This window comes from Ctenocephalides felis, unplaced genomic scaffold (genome assembly GCF_003426905.1).
Source record: "Ctenocephalides felis isolate EL2017-DRISC unplaced genomic scaffold, ASM342690v1 CF-g0.4_SCAFFOLD_01170, whole genome shotgun sequence".
NCBI classification, from domain to species: domain Eukaryota; kingdom Metazoa; phylum Arthropoda; class Insecta; order Siphonaptera; family Pulicidae; genus Ctenocephalides; species Ctenocephalides felis.
Window position 1 is genome coordinate 37,855,827 of NW_020537324.1, and position 26,425 is coordinate 37,882,251.

Below are 26,425 nucleotides of genomic sequence, written 5' to 3' on the forward strand. Positions count from 1 at the left end.
GTTTACTTTGTCTGTGGTAGTCGCTAAGGTTCGACGTGTGTTTTTCTGAGCTCGGCGATTTTTACAATGGAAGAATTTAAAAGTCAAAGAATTTGTATTAAATTTTGCGTAAAAAATGAAATAAAGTGTTGCAAAATGCAAAAAATTCACCAGATATGGCTCCGTGTGACTTTTTCCTATTCCCAAAGTTGAAGAGACCCATGAAAGAACGGCGGTTTCCTTGATTGAAGAAAATCGCTGAGAGTGCTCAAGGACATATCAAAAAGTGAATATCAAGGGTGCTTCGAAAATGGAAAAAACGCAGGCATAAGTGTATTATATCTGGGGGGGACTACTTTGAAGGGGACCACATTAATGTAGACGAATAAATAAATATTTTTTTGAAAAAACGAAAATTCCGGGTACTTTTTGAACATTACTTGGACCTGCAAGTATTCAGACTGTAGATCCAAAGTCGACATACATTTTGCCTTCTTCGCTGCGTACGGAAGGTCATCTATTCTGGGTAACGGTTATGCATCCGGCACCGTTATAGAATTTAGCTTTCATCAATTTACACATACCCATACTCGCATACTACCCTTCTTGGGCACTAATACCACAGGTGCTGTCCAAGGCGATTCACATTCTTCTATGGCGTCTTCTTTTAGCATCTTCTTGATCTCCATTCGAAGTAGCTCCGTTTTGTGCGGCGACATCCTATATAGGGGTGTAGCCCCAGGGAGATGTGATCCGGTATTTATGTTATGGTTTATTATTTCACTGTTTGCCTGTCTCTTCAAACAATTTTCTACGGTCCTTAAGTAATTGACTGAGTCTCTTTTTTTGTTCTTTCTCTAACGTTACAGCTTCGATGGTACACATAGAATTAAAGCACTTTCTCTCTAATATTTGGAAAACTCTGGTTCAAATTCATTGTTCCACGATTTTGATAGCTCCTCGTTACTCGGACAGTTCTTTGATTCCTTCTCTAGCTGTTTTTCGGGGACAAACTCACGTCTTTGTTGACAGTCTTCGGCGTGACCCCGAACATCTTGGGAAAAGTTAATATTTGATCCGGCGGCTTTAATGAGATCCACACCTAGTAATGTTTAGCCATTTGTTGCTGTCGGCATTACTAGGAATTGCATAATCAGCCGTTTTTCTGCTATGTGTACGTCGGCTGAAGTCACCAGGAGGTAAAGTCACCCTTAATGGCGCAGGTCTGAATATGTGTCTGTTATTCTATACAACTGGTGACTTAATATCCTCAGTCGAGCTCCCGTATACTCATAAGCGCGTTAGCGGCAGCCCCGTTCATATGGGTCATATGTGACCTTTACTTTTGCAGAACGTGCATTGATTTGAGTATGTAGAGTTACTCTTGTGTTCCATATTGGATGCTTCATGCATGTTCTGTTCTACTTCTCGAGCTTTTTTCGCAGCTCTTGAAATGTGTGCATCCCGAGAAATACGCTGACATTTATGTTCAGCAAGCCGTATATCATATAGAGCTGTTGTTCCTCGGTATTCATTGATGGTGGTAGAGAGTAGAGTAGAGCTTTTTTCTCACACACAAAAAGATCGGTCGCCGTAGTTTTGTTTTGATGCCCTCTGAATACTTCTAAATATATCTGGTACGGCGCCTTCTTCGGTGAGAATGCTTTTTGTAGCAATTCAAGCGCGTGCTTCCAACTAATCTCTTGTTCTTTGCTTCTTTTCCACCATAGTGCCGCAATATCCGTTAGAAGGAGCGGTAATCCTTTTAGTGCATTCTTGTTGCTTATCCTTTCTATCTCTAAATATTACAACCGTTGTTAAAAAATGGTCCACTTCGGCCGGCTCTTTGTTTTCGCTGAACCTCTCATAAGCTAGCAAGACCAAATTAGCAAAATCGATCCGGACCTGTTGTATTATTTAGTACGTATTTTGTACTAATTTGTACCACAAAAAAATTGTACTACGTGCCGTTTAAAAAAACACGTGGCGCTGCTAGCTTTAATATTAAGCTAGCAAGACCACCAAAAAAATTAAAAATAGCTATTAAAATCAGTACCCCATGACGGCCGGACCGCCCTAATATGAAATTTTTTATGAAGATAGGTATATAGTGCAGAAAAAAGCCTGTATTGAGGTAAAAAAAACTTTAATAATAATATTATAAAATCACTGATTTTTATAAAAATTACTACGATCGTTTTGTCACAAATCATCCCTAAAATAATGTTAAGGCATTTAGTACGGGAAAAATTAAATTCAACTAAAATTATCAAATTATATCAAGGCATTATAAGCAATATAATATTTCAGGTTTTGTACCTCTGCCCTTACGTCTCCAATCATCCCCAAATTGTACAAGTTCAAAGTATAGAAAAAAAATTGAACGAGCAGAATCAAATGAAACTAATACAGTAAAAACATTATAATATCTAGTATTTAAATAAAAAATTTCAGATTTTGTACCAACCCCAAATTGTATTTACGCCCATGTTGCGTCATTTTCAACTGTTTGATTGACATCGCTTACATTGACATTAGGGTTTGTCGGTTTTCAAAAACCGGTTTTAAAAACCGTTTTTTTGGCAAAATTATGAGATTTGAAAACCGTTTTTTTTGTGAAAAAAGTCGGTTTTCGCTGTATAAATGAATAATGACAAATAGAGCCAAATATAAAAGATAGATGAAAGCGTTTTGATTTTTTAAATCATATCGGTTCAATAGCATTTTATATCTTATAAGTCTGCAATGGTTCCCAGAAATGTTTTGTATATATTAATTTAGATTTTTATACCAGTATATATATTAATTTAAATCAGTGTAACTTCTTCTTGAAGAAGTAACTTCCACTACTCAAACCTAAAAAAAGGCAAGTTACATGAACTTCCCGATATATACAGGGTGGCTGATATGTATTGCAACCAATTTCAGACCGCTATCATTTCTAAACCGCTCATCAGACAGATGACAGATTTATTCCAGTGATTGTTTATTTAATTGTTTACAAGCGTACAAAAGCATTTTGATCTATTGCATTCAGAAAAAAAGTTATTCGTGATGAAAGTCAAGCGTGATTGTGCGATTGCTTCATAATTGGCTGAAAAACCTTAGGTGGCTATATTTCAAGCCCTCCAGTATTTAAATGCGAACAAATATTTTGTTTCTCGTACCATATCTCGTAACGGTGATACACTCAGTGTTGCACCGCGTCCAAAAAGTGGACGAAAAAAAACACTAACAACCCCAGAAATGATCCAAAAAGTATAGACAAAAATCAATCGAAATTCGTGTCGCAGTGGTAAAAAAATGGCCCGTGAGCTGAACATTTCGCAAAAACGGATGCAACACATATTGAAAAATGAGCTTGAGCTAAAACCATTGAAGATCCAAAAAGTGCAAGAGCTCATTGATGCACAAAAAAAAGTTATACGGAAAGAAGCGAAGGGGTTGCTTCGCTTGCACGAAAGTGGCTAGTTACCAAATTTGGTTTTCTCAGATGGGAAGTCCTTCCAAATCGAGCAGTTTGTGAACAAACAAAATGATAGGGTTTACTTGCCAAAAAGGTCAGCTAAAAATTTACACCTTCGATTGACCACCAGAACTCGAGCGCCGCCGACGGTAATGATGTGAACCACCGTAACGGCCGATGGTGACATTCCACTCTTATTCATCGACCGTGGGATCAAAATAATTGCCGAAATTATCGGGAAAATGTCTTAAAGGCAGTATTGAAGTCCTGGGTAGACAAAAATTTTGATCGCAGACCATGGTCATTCCAACAGGACTCAGCACCATCAAACTCAGCACGCGCCTACCAAAAATGGTTTATAAAAGAGGTTTTTTGCTTCATTTCCATCGCACAATAGCCACCAAGATCTCTGGATCTAAATTTGCTGGACTTTTTTGTCTTGGACATTTTGAAGAGTAAGGTTCGCACTAAAAAATACCAAAGTGTCGATCATCCCAAGAAGGCGCCTCGCCGGGAATGGGCCAAAATACCCCAGAGCCACTTTCGTGCAGCGTGTTATGGTTTTTTCTGCCGTTTGAAAGCCATAATTTGTGCCAAAAATGGCCAATTGGAACAAATATGAACAAATTCTAAAATTTGATGTTATTTCTGATATTTTTGCTTTTGAACAATGAAATTTAAAATGAAAATGACAAAGTTATAGCGCTTTACTTTGTTGCAATACATATCAGCCACCCTGTATATATATAAATATTCGATTTAATCAATAAAAATAAATTAATTTATGAGTGATTAAAAGTATTCCGAGAGGATTCATTACACAAAATTGAAAACGAACGAACACTCTATCGTTATACAAACTAAATCGTCTAATTTTATTTTTAACAAACGTCAAAAAAACTACTCATTTTCTCAAACTGATGAATTTTTAAAATTAAACTACTTGTCCTAAGGCCGTAATAATTCAGTAAGTTCTATAAGACCATGATATATATCGCCAAAAAAAGTTCCATAAAAATCGGCTTAAATTTTTTTTTCAACAGTTAATTACAAGAAAACGGCTCGATAGATTTTCAACTAAAATTAATCAGTATCATTCCCAAATGATATCTTTCAAACAGTTTTTCATTTTTGAAAATCGATTCGGTAGTATGAGCTTAAATGTGGACGAAGAGTTTAATACCTATTTCCAATTTACAAAGAAATGGCTCGGCCGATCGCTGCACAAAACTGACAAAAAATAATCCACATCAAAATACATCGATTGGTTTTTAAATTTTTGAAATCGGTTTAGGCGTTTTTGAGCAAACGTCGATGAAAGTTGTAATTTTGACAAACGCCAAAAAAACGGCACTAATTTTTGCAAACTTTGACGATTTTTTAAAATTAAACGACTTGTCGTAGAACCGTAATATTTTAGTATGATCTATAAGACTATGGTATCTACCGTAAAAAAAAACGGTACTGAGTAGTATTGATACTTTTGCCACGATACTTTTTTGGTATTGATACTTTTCCTCGATTCTTTTTTCAGTACTCGGTATCGATCCTTTGCCTCGATACTTTTAACACTACATGTGGCCACAAAAAAGTCAAAAAAACATATATATTTCAATAAATGTAAGTATGTACATTGCATTTTATAACATGGTTTTTTACCCGTAGGTATAGTATCCATCATTGGATATGATTTTGCAAACAATAATTAATTCTGAATATAAAAATAATTTTATGATTGTGTGACAAAAAAGAGAAAAAAAAAATATCCTTAAAAAAAATCACATAGCATTATAATAATACATAATTATACAAAAAAGAAAAACAAAATAATAGATTTATTCGCACTGAAGGAAAATCTGAGTATCATTTGCCGCTATGGGCCGTTCAGTATATAGTTTGGCATGGCGTGATTGCCATACCAAATTACGTCCCTTGTGTATTGGCCCCGGCCCGCGATGTTAGTATTAGGATGATCCCCACATTTTAGATAAAAAATTCTGTGAGCTTTTTTATATAGTCGAGTATTGTCGGTACGTCAGTCTGTTTGTGTATGTATTTTGAAGTGTAGTAATGTCTAGTCAGTGGGTTTCTTATTTTGTTAAGTACTAGTCGTAGTGTCTTATTTTGTAATATCTGTAGTTTCTGTAAGTTAGTCTTAGTCGTCGCGTATGTCAGTAACGGTCGTATAAGTTCCAAGTAAAGTGCCCGCTTGTTCTTCACGCTTAGCGGGCTGTTGTGGTTCAAGAAAGGTCTCAGTAGATTTAACATCCCGTAAGCCTGTCCAATTTTCGTATTAATATGTTTTGTGAAGCTGAGTCTATGGTTCAGGGTCACACCAAGATATTTGACATCCTTGGACCACTCAACTTCACAGTCCAATACTTTAATTTTGTCCAAGTCAGTTAGTCTAGTCGTGGCATTTTGGCTCTTTGTAAATAAAAATGCCTCCGTCTTTTGCGGATTGATTCTGATCTGCCATTTGTCAGTATATTCTGTTAGCTTGTCTATGTGTGTCGGTATCTTTGTAGTTAGTAGCGTAGGTGATCGTGATGATTTGTATATGGCAGTGTCGTCAGCAAACGTCAGTAACGTTGTGTCGGCGTCAGTGGGTATGTCGTGAATGTAGACGTTAAACAGTGACGGTCCCAGGATCGAGCCCTGCGGTACTCCCGCCATCACTTGTTTAACCGTCGAAAGTCCGTTGTCTACTTGTACAGTGAAGTTGCGGTCTGAGAGGTATGAGTGTAAAGTTCTTGTTATGTACGGTGGAAAGTTGAGTTGGATGAGTTTATAAATAAGTCCGTACATCCAGATGGTGTCAAACGCCTTCTCAAAGTCGAGTAACACCAATCCGATATGGTTTTGTCTGTATTTTCTATGAGTTGTGTCAGTGGGTGTAGTGTGGAGTGTCGTTCTTTGAAGCCGTATTGTGTGTCAGGTATGATTTTGTTGTATCTTATGTGTTTGTTAAGTCTTTTGAGTAGTACCTTTTCGGCTACCTTACTCATTGTGTTGAAGAGGCTGATCGGTCTGTACTTCAGTGGTATGTCTGGCTGTTTCCTTGGCTTCACTATTGGGAATATGGTGGAGGTTTTCCAAGAAGCGGGAAAGCAGCCTTTTGTCATTAATCTATTTATTATGCGGATAAGTAAAATGTAGGCGTTCGTCGGCAGTTGTTTAAGTATTATGTTTTGTAGTCCGACCGGTCCTGGTGCTTCCCTGTTTGGTAATTTTTTAACTATTGTCTTTATTTCGGAAACTGTGGCAGGGTCTATTCGTAAATCTTTATCTCTGTGGAGGTCAGTGAAGTCTTGAATTGTCTCGTGTACATCTTGTTTCAGGTCTGCGTTTGACATATTGGCATTCTGTTTATGTATGTTCTCAAAGTTTTTTGCCAATATTTCCGCCTTGTCTGCTGGTGTTGTTGCGTAATTGTTGTCAGTTAATTTAAGTGGGGGTATGGATGTTGGTTTCCGCGTCAGTCTTTTTGCTGTTTGCAAAATTTTGTGTGGGTCAGTATTTATGTTCTCAAGTCTTTTGGTCCAAGTGTTGTTTCGGTGGTCACGTATTTTATTGGAAATAATTTTTGTCAGTCTGTTAACATGTTCCTTGAGTAGTCTGTCACCGGTACGTTGCCACAGTTTCTTTGTATGATTTTTAAGTTGTATTTTCAATAAAATGTGTTCCGGCAAGTCGTTGGCTATTGTTGTTCTTGAGTCTAGTGTCGGTATAGTCTGTTGTGCAGCGTCTGTGATTGTCAGTGTAAGATGTGTTACAGCCTCCTCAATTGGTATCGATTGGCATTGTGTTTCATGTGTTGTCTGTGATTATGTCTCTGAAAAATGGCCAGTTGGCTCTGGAGTATTCTAAAAATTTGCGTTTGGGAGTCTGGTCGACATCTAGTCTGTCTGAAATGGTCATGAATACTGGATTCTGGTCGGAGTTAAAAAGTGTTCTTGTTATGGGTTCCGATGTTATGTGTAGATTTTTTGTCAATGCCAAATCGATGGTTTTGTGATGGTGTATCTGTACGGTGGCGTGTCTGGTCGGCGTGTCAAGATAGTGTAGTTGTGCGTCTGTGGAGTTCTGTTCGGTCAGGTATTCGTAAAGTCTGTTTCCGTTCGCGTTGTTGAAGTTACAGTTCCAAGATGTGTGTTGTGCGTTAAAGTCTCCTACCATAAGTACAAATCTGTTCGAGTTCAGTAGTCTTTGTAAGTCCGTATGTTCTAGTCTACTTGCCGGGATGTAAATCGACATTATGGTTACTTTTTGACCTCTCTTGTATACATTAATAGCTGTTATTTTAGAACCGCCCGCTGTCAGGTTTGGCACTTGCTCGTGTCTGATGTTAGACTTAATCAAAATCGCAGTGCCGCCCCATCCGCGTGCGTCCGTCTGCCTGTTGTTTCTGTAAACTTTGTAATTGTTGATATATACTATGTCCAAGTCATAATTTGTTATTATCTGTCTCAGTTCGTCTACGTTGTTTTTAAGTCCGTTAGAGTTAAAGTGCATTATGTGTAAGTCGCGCGTTTGGTTTATGGAGATGCTGTTAAAAAGTTAAGTATTGTTGTGTATTTTTCGTTATATGTCATGTTGGTGTTTAGTGATTTTGTCAGTTTATAAAGCTCACTGAAAATTTGTTTTACCTGGGGATCAGCAAACAGCATCCTGATCTCGCCCATAACAGCAAAAAGTCCCTCTGGTGTATTGAAATCTGGATCGGACTGGCTGCAGGCAGGCCCGGTTGGTGGTTGCGATAGTGCAGCCCGGTTCTGTGATGATGATGGTGTGGGCCGGATCGGTGATGTTGATGGTGTAGGCTCAACCGGTAAAGGTGAGGACTGGATCAGATTTCGAAATGATGACCTTGGGACAGGGAGTTGAAGAAACGCTGATTTTGCATTTGGTCCAACATTGGTGTTATTTAAAGCTGACGAAAAGCTCCTCGTCAGCGGCACTGGTGTTGGTGCTGGCCTGTATATTTGTCTTCTCCTGAGAGCATCATTTCCTTTTACTCCTTGTAGTTGAGAAGTGCACTGCACTTTGAGTAGTTTGCCGGGTGTTTGTTGCCACAGTTCACACACATCGGTGCCTCAGTTGGCAGTTTCTGGCACGCACCTGGTGCGTGCACATTAAGGCACTTTATACACCTGTATTTTAGGTCACAGGTGTACGATGTATGGCCGAAGTTTAAGCATTTGTGGCATTGCAACGCTCTGTTCTGTGGTCTGTAGGTCTCCCAGGAGAAGATGTGTCCACCAATACTGGTTATGCGCTTCAGCTCCGCCATATCCTGGTCTTTGTTGACTAAAATTATGTATATTGATAGTTTATGTTGACTACCGTCCGACTGTTTTCGTGTTACTTGTACCACTTGCTTTACTTTAGCTCCTTTCAGTTGCACTTCTACGCGGACTTCTGTCTCAGTTATAGATGGATGGAGCCCCGTAATTGTAATTTTTTTCCCCAGATTTTGTTTCATGGGGTAGGTGTAGAAGGGGTAATTACATTCTCGCAATATTTTTTTTAATTGTTCGTGGTCAGTAATTGAATCGGTATAAAATTTGTGTAAATTATTTTTTAGGAACTGATACCTGAAATTGATTTTCGTTGTATCCCGGATATAGCGAATGGTTTTTAGCTCTATTTCAGCTTTCACGATGATAGGCGGAATTTTTTCTTGCTTCATATCTATTTTCTTCGATGCTGCTGCCTGTACGCCTGAAGTGGATGGCTGCGACCCGACATCAATTTTCTCGACCTCCTTGTTTTTGGCTTTCTTCCGCCGTTTGACCTTCTTGTATTCCTCAAGCACCCTATCTGTTTCCATATCAGTCCGATCAGATAGCGCATTGTATTTGTTTTTGAGGGTCTCGCTCGTTAATACTTCCATTTTCATTATTTTTAATTTCTTCCCAGGCGCCTGCCTGGGAATATTCTTGTATTCTTCAATATATACAGCACTGATTTTAATAAAGTTAATCAAAAGACCTAGAAAAAATTTAAATTTAGAAAAATCACTTGCTAATATGGCTTATCCTCTAACCATTAGCAACACCAATCCGGTGTTTGGAAAGAGGAGTCAGCAGCAGGCACGTTCACCTTATAATTTTGACAAGATATTATATATCTTGAGAGAATTGCACCTGATTGCTTTTAAAAAAGCACGATTTTAAATCGATATCGGGTGAATTCCAGACTTTATGCTCATTACACAAAAATCGAATGACATTCACTGAAAAAAGTTTTTTCTGGATCTACTACGAACGTAATGGGGATTTACGAGATTTACCGGCACAGCACAGTATAGTGCGTATAGGGTTTAGCGTTCGACTTACGCATGACATGACGGGAGTGGATACTCGCGACATCTGCGCTAACTAGCGTCGTAGTCTTCAATTACACGTTGGCGTTTTCGTTGCATTTGTACGGATTTACACCCATGTCGCGCCTAAAGAAGTTTTTACACCCATGTTGCGCCTAAAGAAGTTTTACTTCAAAAATAATAATAATAAATATAAAAAGTAAATCTTGAATTAAATCATGCGATCCACCCGGGTTTAATACGCTAAAATGCATCACCCGACTCCAATTTATATGACTTTAACCGCATTCATTGTCTTCAAGTCGATATGAATTCATCCGAGTTCCTATGACTCAAACCGACTCATTTCGACTTCAAGTCGATATGAATTGATCCGAGCTCCGATGACTCAAAACAACTCATTTCGTCTTCAAGTCGATATGAATTTATCCGAGTTCTTATGACTCAAACCGACTTATTCCGACTTCAAGTCGATATGAATTTATCCGAGTTTATATGACTCAAACTGAATCATACCGACTTGAGTTCGAAACATGTGTCCGTGTTTTAGCGTATCGACTTATCGAGATGCTGTGCGTATGGGTCTTGTTTATTTTTGACTAAGCGCTGAGAGCAAATTTGTTCATGAAATATCAAAAACTCATTTAGTTAATAAATACGCGATTTAGATTTTAATTCTTATCAAAATAAACTACACAACGAGTTTTATACACATACAAAATTATCATATTTTAATTATGCAAGTAATGGCAAATTCACACAAATGAAATAATATCAATCTTTACAGTAGTGGGTTGAATTTTAAGTCATTCGTAAGATGTTTGATTCAGCCCTCTGTTTAGATTAGATCTAAACAATCAATAATATACACATGCATTCGTTCAACGTAAGATTAGGAATATTGTTTTATATGCTTTAGTGACAGAGAAGTGTTTCGTTATATTTCACTGTAAATTCACTTGAAATATTAGTTATATTTGTAGCTAATTTATTGTTATATATAATATAAATGTATTCATCTCTGCACTTTTTGGAATTAATTGCTTACTAAATTAATTATTTCACTTATAAAATTATTAAAATGATATTATTTCTTCTCTTAAATTATAATTGTTCATATATGAACTTGATTCGAATCAGGTTTTTTGAATCATAAAAAATTCTTTTTTAATTCTACGGTTGGGCTGCAAAAATATTACAAATATATATATATATATATATATATACTAGATGACCCGACAGACGTTGTCCTGTACCCACCCCTAAGTTTTTTTAATATCCTATACTAATATTTATACCGTTCAGTTGAAAATAATCATTATTGTTTTTTGACTTACTATTTACACCAATATATGAGTGATGTTAAATGTAGTACTGTTTCAAATAAAATGATTATTCTCAATTCCCACAGTTAAAACTTTAATTATTGCTTTAACTAATATTAAAATATGTTCAATAAAATTATATATTAAAATTTATACACTGCGATTTATAGAACAAATTTATTTCCAATAGCTCATTTTATTTTATTGAATTTAAGGGTTATACAATATTTTTAGACATACCTGTAGATGTGGATGTTTGAATGAATGATTCTTTGTTTATTCACGGCTAAAACATTAATTTTCCAAATTTATCACCATGTATTTATTGTCATAGCATAGATACACGTGTTGAAAATTGAAATCTTTTAAAAAGTATAACAAATTCAGAAAGAATTAATATATAGCATGCGGTCAAGGTACAATATCACCTTGGATTTTTCTACCCAAAATAATTGCTTCAATAATGTTGCCTACAATTTTTATAATTCCGCACCATATTTTAACTGGCTTTTAGTATTTTAATATCTAAATTGCATTTTCACACTGATAATTCAATATACATTATTACTTAAGTTCATATTTGAAGTGAAATAATTTGTCAAATTCACATGTGCTCTATTCAACCTACTATCAGCAAAATTATTGCAGTAAATGGAGAGGAAAAAACCGTATGCCCAGCTAATCTTAATCTAAAGTTCAGAAGTGAAAACAATTTGCATTTCGTCATCACCCCCCGCATTAATTGGATTATAACTCTTTTAATTCTGATTTTATCATAACTTGTAATATACTATTTTAAAGGTGATTAAATGAGCTACAACTTTCTCTATCATAAATTTTACCGTAACTTCTCTTATTTTGAAACGGCGAAGGGGTAAAGGGCTCGAAAGACACTTCGGTTGGACAGCCGCGCACTCTTTAAACAATTAGAACTCTATTATTATATTTGTGTAACAAAAAAAAAATAAAAAGCAATCATTAGTCTGAAAAATACCTTGAATTTTCATATATATACTTTTATACGTATTCTTTCAGAGATATTATAATGAGAAAATGTTTTTTTTAAAGGATTTTTTTATGAAATCACGAGTTTTTTGAAAATTGTCTATACTAATATTATGGTATTTTCTAGAATCCATCAAGACCTCTCAAACCAAGTTGATTCTAGATGGAAAACGACTATTTTTAATTTTGGTGGAAATGGCATTCATAAACTATTTGATTTAAATGAAAAAAAAAATTGTATGCGTCTTTTAATTGCATGATAGCTCACTCATTTTACACGCAGAAGTAATTCTTTTAAAGCTTATTTGGAGAACTATAAAAACCCATTTTCATAATTAACTTAATATTGTTCCTAGAACACTGTAAAATAGCAATTTATTAGGATTTTTAGTGATATAATTTTGTTCATTATATAATTTTCGTTAAAATGTATATTTTTGAAAATATTAGCAAAAAACGATCAAAAACGCAAAAAAGAAACAAATTTTCAGTAGCCAGTAACTTGAAAAGTATTTGCTTTTTTGAAAAACATTATTAAACATTTTTCTCTTATAATTAGTTCTTTTATCCACACCCAACGTTATTACACCACTGAAAAGAAATGGAATCCCCCCGGGTAGTGCAAAGGAGTCTAAACTGTTTTCACTTTTGATCTTGAGAGTAAGATGAGCGTAATTCCAAAATGCCAAACGAATTGGAAAACAGTAAAAAAAAGTTCAGACCCAAAGCGTTCCATTGAGTAAATATTCCGTACAAAATGCCAACCATATGAATTTTTGACACAATGAAACTTCTAAATAATTTTTTGAATAAGTAATTTTTTTGTATTATGACTTAGTATAGTAAGGCAAAACGACCGCAAATTGAATATTTTTGAGCGCAATCACTTATGGCTCGTCCCCTTTGCACGAATTCGTACGGCGAATCTGTTCGCAAAGTGCGCAGACAAAATTATTGCAAGCAAAAGCAAACCACGTACACGTTGAGAACACGATTCGCCGTGCGCGTCAGTCGCATGCGCAGACTGTCCGACGCATGTTATATTATTTGCATCTTAAATTATTTTAATTATGGCACATCTCAGCTGCTTTTCGACCACAATAATGTAGACATTACATTTTCTTTATTTTTAATCATGAATTTATTATATTTTAATATTGCCTTAGCCTATAAGTGAATAGAAATGTTTGGCAAATGACAGTTGTCATTTCTTTTTAATGTAAAACCATGCCTTAAATATTTTAAAGGTCAAACAATGATAAGCGGTTTTTTGTAATTTTTTCCATACATTTCTACATACTAACTATATTTCTATGAATCAAAACATTCTAAAAATTTTCCCGAACAAACTTCAGGAAGATTCATGAAAATCCGAATTATAGTTTAAGAGGATTAATGAAACTTACATTGTTACAGAAGAATTTTATATATAAGATATATATATATATATATATATATATATATATCAGTAAAATACCTGAAGTCTCTAATAAAAACTTTTAAACCTGATTGCTTCTAACTTACGTGATTACTGACTCGATATAAAGTAATTTAAATTTTATATGACTTAATTTATACCCTCAAACTTTTATTATTAGTTATCATAATTATAGCTTATGATACTGATTGATCTATAGTTTTTTGTTAAAATGTAGACAGTTTTTCCAAAAGTTTTGTTACTTCTATTTTGACTTCACCGTTGTATAAAATTATAAACATTTTAGTATTTCATAATATATTACGTTATAATATCAAGAATGACAAACAGTATTATAAAATATAATTATGCAATTCATATAACCAGAAAATATTTATGGGTAACTGGGTGCTGGCCACAAAAGGATCGGGGCGTTTGGTACAATGTAGTATATTCATTATGGACTTTTATAGCATATATGTTTATATTAGGTATACAAATAATTATTCTTAGTAATACTAGTATCGGATTTATATAAAATTTCAACAGGATTTTACGTGATCATACAAGGAGCTAATGCTATTGTAAACTTAGGAAACGTGGATGAAATGACAGGATCATTATTCTTGTTGCTGACCAATGTCACGCACAGTTTCAAATATTTTGTATGCATCTATCGAAGTTCTGATATGGACGAACTAATAAACTATGCTCGAAAACGAAAAATGGAAGGACACACAGATTCAGATATTAAAATAATCAAAAGGTAATAGCCGAATATATTACTTGTTTTAATTATGTTGAATATTAAATTAGTTGTTTGTTCCAGAAACGAGCGGAATAGTATGATTAATGCATTAGTCTTTTTTGTATTAGCCTTATTTTGCGTAATTGGATGGGCCTTAGTTCCAGTAATGGAGCATAACACGGTTGGAAATAGGAGAACGTTACCCTTACCGGCATGGTAAGCAGGATTCAGATCTTACTTTTATATATATATATATATATATATATATATATATAGGGTAGAGCAGGACTTAAATGTCCGCGGGTAAAAAGGTTCATCACCGTCATCTCAAAAACCAGTGAAGTTAAGAATTTTCAACAACATTACTAGAAAGTAGGGGAAACAAATGTACAACCGATGTTTTTCGAATCATTCAAATCTGTTCATCCGTGTCGACGAAAAATTGTATTCGCACATACATACTTACACACACACACGAATACATCTACTTTTTTAAGATATGCTAAAATATTCTGAAACCTTTAAAATTTTCATTTTCGATTTTTTGCGATTGCTATAACTCATGTTAAGTAAAGCAGTTTTACAACAGATAAATATAATAAATTAGCATAAATAGTCTAAATAGATAAAATTAGATAAATAGTCCTAATAATATTCAAATAAATAGTTATTACAACTCTGCTGATGAGCAAATACCGGATAAAAGTTATTCAGTGTTATTTCTGTAAGAAAAAATATTAATTTTTATTTTTGATTTGTTATATAATGTAGCTATTATTTTGTAAAATCCCTTTAAAATGGAAGTAAAACAATGGATATTTTCAATATATAATTCCCCCTATTCAATAAATATTCAACCCCTAGACATCCCAATTTACCCCTCATGCGGGGTTAATAGACTAGATTACTACGTGTATATACTTGGCACCGCGATGGTGGAAATTGGCAAAACTGATATGACCTGATTTTTTGACGATTTTTTTGCTGTCGATTGGTGCAAACTAAAATTTTTTTGCTCTTTCCGTTCTCGAGATAAATGGGTGGGGCCAAATTCGGTGCTAACTATATATATAGTCAGCACCGACCCCTTTAAAAATGCAAAAAAATTAAAATTTCTTTTTATTATCGTTATCAGTGATTTTTTTGCTGTCGAATGGTGCAATTAATTTTTGGAAAAGTTTTACCCATCATACATTTTCACGCATAAGAAAATTCCCATTTTTGCCAATTTAAAAAAATTGACAAATTTGAAAATGCCCAATTTTTTTGCTCGCTTACTTAAATATAAAACAAAAAAAAATTTTTCAAAAAATTCATTTTTTCACCCCTTTTCAGAGAGGTTGCCAATTTTTTTGGGTGTCCACAGGTCACTTTTTCAAAATTTTAAAAATTGTTTCGGAATCTGTGATTTTTTTGCTCTGCGATACAAAAAAGAAAAAATTCAAAAAAATAAATTTTAATTTTGATTTTGATCGTAGCATAAAAACGAATAGTTTGCGTCCATAAGTACTACGTAGTATACGATGCTTTTCAATTTATTTACTTACCCCAAAACAGACTTAATGAATCAATTAGTCACAATATTTCAGTAATTTCAGTAAATAAATAATGCGTCTTTGGCCACCCGCCGCCGAGAGACTCTACGGCGTAGAGAGTCTCTACGCACTGGGTCTCTCGATGATGAGCGAGTGAGAAAGCTATACGCAATTGAGCGAGTGAGACGGCTATATATATGCACCGCAATTCCTGTTACATTTTAACAATTTATATAAAAATTGTATGAAACTATTAATTCCTGTAGAGCACATATTTTTGTAAAGGTATTGTTGATGATTTTGTTGGAAAAAAAATAAGCATATTTAAAGCGGATTGCAATTCGTTTTCATACTAGGAAAAAAATCAAAATTAAAACTTATTTTTTTTAATTTTTCTTTTTTGTATCGCAGAGCAAAAAAATCACAGATTCCGAAACAATTTTTAAATTTTTGAAAAAGTGACCCCAAAAAATTGGCAACCCCTCTGAAAAGGGGTGAAAAAATAAATTTTTTAAATTTTTTGTTTGTTTTATATGTAAATAAATAATGCGTCTTTGGCCACCGCCGCCGAGAGACTCTACGGCGTAGAGAGGCTCTACGCACTGGGTCTCTCGATGATGAGCGAGGAGAAAGCTATACGCAATTGAGCGAGTGAGACGGCTATATATTGCACCGCAATTCCTGTTACATTTTAACAAATTTATATAAAATGTTGTGATGAAACTATTAATTCCTGTAGAGCACATATTTTTGTAAAGGTATTGTTGATGATTTTGTTGGGAAAAAAAATAAGCATATTTAAGCGGATTGCAATTCGTTTTCATACTAGGAAAAAAATCAAAATTAAACTTATTTTTTTTAATTTTTCTTTTTTGTATCGCAGAGCAAAAAATCACAGATTCCGAAACAATTTTTAAATTTGAAAAAGTGACCTGTGGACACCCCAAAAAATTGGCAACCCCTCTGAAAAGGGGTGAAAAAATAAATTTTTTTAAAATTTTTTTTTTGTTTATATTTAAGTAAGCGAGCAAAAAAATTGGGCATTTTCAAAATTGTCAATTTTTTTAAATTGGCAAATTTGGGAATTTCCTATGCGTGAAAATCTATGATGGGCAAAACTTTTCCAAAAATTAATTGCATCATTCGACAGCAAAAAAATCACTGATAACGATAGTAAAAAGAAATTTTAATTTTTTTGCATTTTAAAGGGGTCGGTGCTGACTATATATATAGTTAGCACCGAATTTGGCCCCACCCATTTATCTCGAGAACGGAAAGAGCAAAAAAATTTTAGTTTGCACCAATCGACAGCAAAAAAATCGTCAAAAAATCAGGTCATATCAGGTTTGCCAATTTCCACCATCGCGGTGCCAAGTATATACACGTAGATTACAATTTTTAGAACAGACAAAAAAACACGTTTGTACAATGATGAGCTGGGAGTTTTACCGAACATGTTTAAATAGTTGTTTATAGTGATATAATTAATTTAGTTTACAAAATATAATTGCTCAAAGACAAACGGACCTTTGTACCCTGTCCTAACCATTTTATATATATATATATATATATATTATATATATATATATATATATAAATCTCATTCGTCAGTTGGATCTAATAAAAATCTGTACAAGCAAATTGATGTAAATTCCGTATCGTATTCAGAATATTTACCTGTTTTAAAAAAATTGAAAATATTGCTTCAAAAATTATCGAAAAAAATCTAATTTTCATAAAATGTAGTTTTTTTTTTAATTTGAATGGTTGCAAAGGGTGCAAAAATGATCATAAAGTTTTTGAGAAAAACGGATTATCCGGCTAGAATGATTCAAATAAAAATTTTACTTGTGTCGACCGTGTGAAGAAATGCTTTTTCAAAAAATTACAAATTTCCAATGTTTTTCAAAATTAAAAAAAACGAAATTAAAAAAAAATCAAATATCAAAATATTACAGGTATCCAATCGACCAAACATTATCTCCAGCTTACGAGTTATTCTATTTTCATCAAGTGTTTGCTATAGAACTAGCAGCATGTAGCAATACGTGTCTGGACTCACTGGCAGGAAACTTAATGGCTCTTTCCACGTGCGAACTAGAATTACTAGCAAACAGGCTGCAAAAAATTGCAAAAGATCAACAAACATACAATACTCTTTCTACACTAGAACATATTGGTGAACAATATGATTATCAGAAGGTAATCAATGTAAATTTATACATGAAAATGATATATTGCCTCAGCACGTTCGTACAGATAATTTCTACAATTTTACCTACCAATTTACCTGTCGACCTGTTTCACTTGTCTACCAAATCACCTGTCAACCTGTTATCTGTCTTGTTATTTGTCTATCCACCAGTTGTCCGGTTTTTCTTTTACATATCTTTCAATTCACGTGAACACCAGATGACCTACAATTTGCCTGTTCACTAATTAACATATCTACCAATTTATCTATTACTTTGCTTTTCGACAATTTACCTATCAACCTGTTTATCAATACACTATTTTACCTATCAACCAGTTTACCTGTGCACCAATTTACCTGTCAACCCGTTGTATATGTCTACCAATTAACCTGTTCAACAATTTACCTGTTTAAACCATTTGTCTATCAACCTGATTATTAATCTACCATTGTATTTTAAGCAATTTCACCGGCCTACCAATTTACTGTCAACCCGTTGCCATGTCTACCAATTTACTTGTCAACCTGTTCATCTGTCTCGTTATTTGTATATATACCTGTATTTATATAAAAATCATCCAATTCACCTGACCACCAGTTTACCTATGTACCAATTGACCTGTCTACCTGTTCTTCTGTCTACGTTTCTATCTATCTATCTACTTGCTTATCTGTTTACCTGCCTATCAGTTTACCTGTCCATCAATTTAACTTTCTATCGGTTTATCTGTCTACCAATATACCTGTCAACTGTTATCTGTCTACCAATTCAGCTGTCCAATAATTTGCAAAAATATATTAATTCTGGAATTTTCGAGTGAAAAGGGTTAATATAGATCATTATTTATTTTATTATTGATGTTTGAATATTGTGAAGGTAAAAAACACATTTATCTGTCTATCAATTTACTTATCAACATGTTATCAGCACATCATTTTACCTGTCCACCAATTTACCTTTTCATATATATACTATACATATACCTCGTATGTCTACCAATTATTCTGTTCACCGATTTACATATCATCTCGTTCTACTGCCTACTAATTAACCTGCCAACCTGTTTATTTGTCTACATTCGTCTATCTACCAGTTGTACTGTACACAATTTTACATAACCTCCAATTTACCTGTCCACCAGTTGACCTATCTACCAATACACTTGTCTACCAGATCATCTGCCTATTTATCTGTCTATCTATCTATTTATCTGTCAGTTACCTATCCATCAAATTATCTGTATATCAATATACCTATCCCCTAATATACATTTCAACCTGTTCACGAATCTATCCTCCAATTTACTTGTTTAACAATTCACCTGTCCATCAATTACCTGCCTACCAATTTACTACTGATACTGAAACGGGTCGACTGGTACTTACTGTTTATCAATCCACTATTTTACCTGTCAACCTGTTCGTTTTAGAAATCATAAATGTGTTTTTACCTTCACAATATTCAAAATCATCAAGAAGAAAATAAGTAATGGTCTATATTAACCCTTCCGCTCGCAAATTATGGAATTAATATATTTTTTGCCGACGGAGCAAGAAGAACGAAAAGAATGAGAAGAAAAAGAGAAAGTAAAAAAATTTAAAATTGTGACTCCGATGAATAAATTTAGCTGCTTTTTTCCCAAAAACCCAAATTCACAAATATTGACTGGTACTTACCTGTTTATCAATCACTATTTTACCTGTCAACCTGTTCGTTTTAGAAATCATAAATGTGTTTTACCTTCACAATATTCAAAATCATCAAGAAGAAAATAAGTAATGGTCTATTAACCCTTTCGCTCGCAAATTATGGAATTAATATATTTTTTGCCGACGGAGCAAGAAGAACGAAAAGAATGAGAAGAAAAAAGAGAAAGTAAAAAAAATTTAAAATTGTGACTCCGATGAATAAATTTAGCTGCTTTTTTCCCCAAAACCCAAATTCACAAATATTATATTGCAATCGTTCTGAAACGAACTAAACAGCCGTGAAATATGCCTACTGAGGAAACCACGTAAAAAAGCGCACACTACCTCGTAGGTGGCATTTAAACGTACTTTTAAGTGATTTAAAACGGTAAATCTTAGAAAAAAAAATGATAATTTGTTTGTAGATAATTTTTTGCTTCACAATTTTGTTTGGGGTAATTTTGTGAGAAACTGACCATTTGGCTAAAAATCGCAAAAAAATCATTTTCTTACCTTTGACCTTATGCCTATTTTTTAGCTCGCACCGAAACGATGAAGACTTTTGAGAATACTGATAATTGTATTGTAAGCAATTTTGTAACTTTGAATGCGTAATTGCCCGAACTATGTTGCACCTTCTGATGATACATGCCACTGCACATTTAACAGTCACATTGCTAGTTTACTAGGTTCACATATTTTAATTCTATACGATATATTTTCTCTTTTAGAATCTAATTTATATGCATATTTTTTCATTTCTATAATAATAAATACTTTATATTATATTATGATATAGTTAAAAAGTAATATGGAAAGACGTTTATATAAAGAACTTCGAGAATGCATTATATATCACGAAGAAATTTATGAAAAAGCAAGAATTTTGCAACGATGCATAGGTCCTGTGGCATTTGCACAATTTTCAGTCAGTGCGCTCATCCTCTGCGCATCTCTCTATCAACTGGCAATGGTGAGTTACTTTCAGAATTGTATGGGTGGTATCACAAATTACATCGAGCTTAATTAAAGATATTAGGATATTAATATCCTAATATTATATTAATAGGAATGCGTGATTAATATTTTTAGGCAAATTATAATACGAATTAAAAAAAAACATATTAGATTCAACATACTGTTGTCCAACTTCGATTTTTTAAAAAATACGCTAGTCGTCCAATTTAATAAACACTTACACAAGGTATGGGCGTGTTTTCATACAGAATTAGCCCCACACTGGTATTTAAATAATTTTGATGCCATTTTATAGGTATTTTCGAGAAAATTCGAAATACTAAATTTCAAATCCGTAGCTCATTATTTGGCCAAGATATCAGTGAAAACATGTGAAAGTGGCCCCTTTTTTCAAACTCATTTTTTGTCGGAAATATGAGAGATATCAAAAAAATGTTAACGTCATTCTATTTATACTGATCTTGCTTATGCTGTTCATAACAAATAATGTGAAAAAATTTTATATATATTTTTCATTTTCCATTTTCTACCAGTGCGGCTCTTTGGACTACTTATATATTAGCATCATTCGAAAGCCTATACATTTTTCTTCTATTATTCAAAAATTCATTCAAATCTAAGTGAAACTTTGGGAGAAAAGTTGGAAAAACTTAGGCTTGTACGCGCGCTGCCGTACAAGAACACCCATATAAAGTCGCTTTGCAAGAGCGACGAGCAAGCATAAGGCTCGTCGTTTTCGCGCGTCTCGACAAATTCTGTATTTAAGTATGGAAATATTTATTAAAAACCAAAGTTTATTTATATCTTGTATATAAGTATATTCATTAGTCATAATAAAAAATCCAACGCGCCGAATAAAACAATAATTATTATTATTGATTATTTTCATTCGCCGTGTAAGCTTCTGACTAATACATTTCAATAGACAGTATGTATTCATAATAAATAATCTATTTGAATTTATTGAAAACAATTATTGATTATTTTCATTGCTCAAATATTTAATTACGGTACGGAAGTTTCAGTAATTTTCCTTACGGCACGTTGCCATGCACCACTAGTTGACTCTCTGTTTGTCGCACTGTAAAAGATATTGAAAAAAAATTGACGAAGTGCTATTTACAGTATGTTATTCATAACAAACAAAAAAGTTAAAATGTATTTTTGTACGCAAAAAGAATTTAACAAGATAAAAATAAGATTAAACTAGTTGGTATTGATATTTTGCCTTGAGGCAAGTTACATGAACATCCCGATATGTGTAAATAATCGACTCAATCAAAAAAAATAAATTAATTTATGAGTGATTAAAATTATTCCGAATGGATTTATTACACATAATTGAAAACGAACCAACACGTTTACTCGGAGTATTTTCTAAAAGAAAATTTTCAAAAATCAATATTTATAATTGAACCAGTTTCCGTAGGACTTTAATGGTTTAGCCCTACAAGGCTCATAATACTTTTATAGCTATAGGAACGAAAAACTGTGATGAATTTTTAAAATTAAACTATTTGTCGTAAGACCATAATATTTCAGTAAGTTCTATAAGACCATAATATATATCGCCAAAAAAAGCTCCATGAAAACCGGCTCAATTTTTTTCCAACAGTTAATTACAAGAAAACGACTCTGTAGATTTTCACCTTAAACTCATATCACATCATTATCATTCCCAACTAATATATTTCGAACAGTTTTTGATTTTTTAAAATCGATTCGATAGTATGAGCGTAGACAAAAAGTTTAACACTTTTTTTTCAAATTACAGAGAAACGGCTAGGCAGATCGACTCACGATAATCCTCATTGAGAAACATCAAATGGCTTTTAACTTTTGAAATCGGTTCAGGCTTTTGAGAAAACGTCGATCAAAGGTCTAAATTTGACATATGCCAAAAATCGATACTAATTTTTGCAAATTTGAAGATTTTTTAAAATTGACCGACTTGTCGTAGGGCCGTAATATTTTAGTATGGTATACAAGACTATGGTACCTACCGCGAAAAAAAAATCATAAGAATCGTCTTTTTTTTAACTTTATTACAAGAAAACGGCCTAGCCGATCTTTATTAAAAACTAATCAACACGATTCCCAACCAATATCTTTCGAACAGTTTTTGAATTTTCAAAATCGATTCAGAAATGCGGGCTAAAACGTGGTCTAAAAATTTGTCACTTTTCTGCGATTTATAAAGAAACGGCTCGGCTGCTTGTCGCACAAAACTGAGAAACATTAGTCCTCATCGAGATACATCGAATGGTTTGTAAATTTTTGAAATCGGTCCGGCCGTTTTTTGATGAAAATCGATTTACGGCAAAAAATCTGTTCACATACGCATATACACACACATACTTTTTCCAAATTTGGTCTCATTCGATTCAGAATGGCTTGAAAAGTCGAGAAAACATAAAATTAGCGAATCGTTTTTTTTTATGAAAACATAAACTTCTCCTTCGGGAAGTTAACTAGTGGTGTATAGCATCTGCCTTAAGGCAAATTGCTGGTACTTCCCGTGCCGTAACGATATGTTCGAGAAATATTAAATGTTTTCAAATAGATTATTATAAATATTGTAACATTGTCTAATATTTATAAGAATTATATAAACTGAGTTGCAAAGTTAAAACTATTAATTTAAAGTATATAAGTTTTAGAACTTTAGTCAAAATAAAATTAAGATTTGAATTATTTTCGATATACAAAAAAAAACAAATTTGAAAAAAAAAATAAAAAAATGGAAACATTTTTTTTATTTCAAAAGCAATTATTTTGTTAAAACAAGCAGAAAATTCTTTGAATCATTCAAATCGGACGCTCAGTTCTCTCAAAGACTGCGATTTTTTGCACATTTAGCTCTGTATCTTCGAAAAGGCAGGAATTTTGAAAAAAAAATAAAAAAATGGAAACATTTTTTTTATTTCAAAAGCAATTATTTTGTTAAAACAAGCAGAAAATTCTTTGAATCATTCAAATCGGACGCTCAGTTCTCTCAAAACTGCGATTTTTTGCACATTTAGCTCTGTATCTTCTTCGAAAAGGCAGGACCTGCCTTTGCCGAAAACTAATCATCTCTTCTCCCAATCATTACAAATTCAATGTTTATTAGATCATTCAAATCGGATACTCCGTTCTCTCAAAAACGTTTTGTATTTTCTGCACTCTTTTCGTATCGTATCTGCGTAACTGCTGGACCTGCCTTTGCCAAAAACTAATCAGCACATCTCCCTATCAATAGGAATCGAATGTTTTTTGAACATTTCAAATCGGTTGATCCGCGCGCCCGAAAACGTGGACGAAAAAATGCGGACATACAAAACACACACATACATACATTTTCGGCCCATTACTATAACTACTCAACGGAAAGTTAATAAATTTTTTAAAATCACAATTTTATTCTTCACAGAAATTATTGAGATTATTGTTGTTGAAAGTATGGTTCAAACTAATCACACGTTCCGAAAACTGTGATAAATGTGTTTCAAATAATTTGAAGTTTTTAATAAGTAACTAGCAAACCCGACGAACTCCGTTTCGCCACCAGATGGTTTCGTGAGAAAGATGAAGAAATTTTTTGTTTGTTTTAAATTTGAAAAGGAAAAATTTAATTTTATTATACAACAGTAATGAATTTATTTCGATTACAAAGATGAAGTATTTTTTAGTTGAACTTCTCTAAGTAAATGAAAGTGAATCCATAATTAATTCGCAAATTTTCAACTAATTTTCTTAGCTATAAACGAAACGAAATCCTTTTGTGCGTTCTGGAGTTATATCGTCAGGAAGGAAAACCCGACTTATTTTTATATATATAGAAGATAATCTATTTGAAATTATTTAAAACAGTTATTGATTATTTTTATTACTCGAATTTTTAATTACGGTGCGGGAGTTCCAGCAGCTTGCATTAAGGCACGATGCCATGCACAACTAATTTTCTTAGCTATAAACCTTGCGGAGCCCGAGACCTTTCCAACGAATACAAAATTGTCGAAATCGGTTCGTGCGTTCTGGAGTTATTTCGTCAGGAAGGAAAACCCGACTTATTTTTATATATGTAGAAGATAGATGCTAAACTACTTACTTTCTTTGCATTTATATTTAGCAATCCGGAGGTGATAAATCACCAATGGCTGCGTTTGCGACATTGTCTTACTTAGGATGCATGCTATGGCAATTATTCTTATATTGCTGGAATGGAAATGAGCTATTGATACAAGTAAATTTTTATAGCACATGTTTGTTTTATATGCTTAGCTCTGGCTATTAACTATTATCTTTCAATACAGAGTTGGAAGACGGCAGAAGCTGCATATGCGTGCAACTGGTATAATTGTTCGGCAACATTCTGTGATGCACTGCGTCTAATGATGTTGCGATGTTCTCGTCCTATAAAAATGACCGCAGGATCATTTATCGATCTATCCCTTCAAACATATGTCACGGTAAGCCAGAAATAGCCTTCTTATTGAAGCTTAAAAATTCACCGATAATGACATTAATTTTCAGATTGTTAAAGCATCTTATTCCTTTTTCACTGTTATGAATCAAAACTCCAAATAGAAGAAAATCCGGATGAAATTAATAACAAACACATAGATAAAATACTCATGTTGAAAATATGCACTAAATATAAGATATAAATTCTGTATAATAAAATTAATTAACTACTAGAATGTTAAGTTTGGTTAAAAAAAATATTACAAAAAATAACTACTGGTTTGTGGATTTGTGTCTTAAATGAAAATTCCAAAGTCAGTGGATACAAAAGTTTTAGCTATATTAAAATCCTTGAATTAAACCTTGGACTTAAGAGTCGAATAAGGATGCCTTTTGCATTGAGGCAACTTGGATAAATTTTACAATATGTGTAAATAATCAATATAACCTAGTAAGAGATCAATATATGTAAATATAAAACTACTTACTACAAATTATTCATTTGACATTAATTTGCCAAGCATACAATATCACTATATGATTAGCTATGCGGTATAACACTATATAACTCTAGTTGTATAGGATAATAAACTATAAACTATATATAACTAACTATAAACAAACACGTGTTTATAATGTATAAAGTTAGGATGTTTTAGGAACGTAGCCCAGATTCTAAAATTTTATTATTATTTTAAGATATGTGTTCAAGCAATGAACTCAATTTCTGTACAAAATTTTATTAAAATTGTTCAAGCCAAAATTATCAACAACTGGCCGCTCGATCTTTACTAAAAGTTGATCAAAAAAACGACGATAATAGGTCAAATTTTGGTTTACGTTAAATTTAGAACTATTGAAATGACGAATAACCAGTAAATTAGAACTTTGAATTTTTTGGCAAAAACAAACTTTTTTAGAAGTTAGAAAGAACTTCAACACCTTGAAAACTGTGTCGAAAATCGTGTTTTATTCGCTGGGACCGCACCAAAAATTGTCAATTGCAGGTAACGCATATCGTGTGATCACTAGTATAGTGGGCATACGTTTTCAAGGTGTTGTATCTTTACAAAATATTAGTTAAATTTATATTGTTTTACATTTCAGGTTATTACAAACTATTTAACACATAATTGTAGAAAGTATGACCTTTCGCCATTTTCTTCAAAATGTCTGCACCAATTTCAAATATTTAACTAGCTGTAAGTGGAATTCTGTCTTAAGGCAATTAACCCTCCGTCGGTCGGATATTTTTTCACCTTCGAACGGTCGGAAAGGTCTGGATGGACCACTATTCATTTTACATGCATTTATA

At 33.3% G+C, this 26,425-nt stretch overlaps 2 protein-coding genes across 2 annotated transcripts; both read left to right on the forward strand.

Moving 5' to 3' along the window:
• The first annotated feature begins 14,245 nt into the window (after positions 1–14,245).
• LOC113367197 (odorant receptor Or1-like) lies at positions 14,246–20,799 on the forward strand. The gene is made up of 5 exons (XM_026608825.1): positions 14,246–14,286; positions 14,350–14,484; positions 17,762–18,005; positions 20,486–20,659; positions 20,779–20,799. The coding sequence occupies exons 1-5, from the start codon at positions 14,246–14,248 to the stop codon at positions 20,797–20,799; spliced, it is 615 nt and encodes a 204-aa protein (XP_026464610.1).
• Positions 20,800–21,411: 612 nt separating this feature from the next.
• Positions 21,412–25,233, forward strand: LOC113368066 (odorant receptor 67c-like). The gene is made up of 4 exons (XM_026609630.1): positions 21,412–21,429; positions 24,776–24,889; positions 24,960–25,115; positions 25,180–25,233. The coding sequence occupies exons 2-4, from the start codon at positions 24,800–24,802 to the stop codon at positions 25,231–25,233; spliced, it is 300 nt and encodes a 99-aa protein (XP_026465415.1). The 5' UTR covers positions 21,412–21,429; positions 24,776–24,799.
• The last annotated feature ends 1,192 nt before the right edge of the window (positions 25,234–26,425 follow it).

Coding starts and splice junctions, on each gene's coding strand:
- LOC113368066 (XM_026609630.1), top strand. CDS start 24,800: ATGGCTGCGTTTGCGACATTGTCTTACTTAGGATGCATGCTATGGCAA. Junction 24,890..24,959: donor GAAATGAGCTATTGATACAA/GTAAATTTTTAT, acceptor CTTTCAATACAG/AGTTGGAAGACGGCAGAAGC. Junction 25,116..25,179: donor CCCTTCAAACATATGTCACG/GTAAGCCAGAAA, acceptor ATTAATTTTCAG/ATTGTTAAAGCATCTTATTC.
- LOC113367197 (XM_026608825.1), top strand. CDS start 14,246: ATGGAAGGACACACAGATTCAGATATTAAAATAATCAAAAG. Junction 18,006..20,485: donor AACAATATGATTATCAGAAG/GTAATCAATGTA, acceptor ATTATGATATAG/TTAAAAAGTAATATGGAAAG. Junction 20,660..20,778: donor CTCTCTATCAACTGGCAATG/GTGAGTTACTTT, acceptor TAATATTTTTAG/GCAAATTATAATACGAATTA.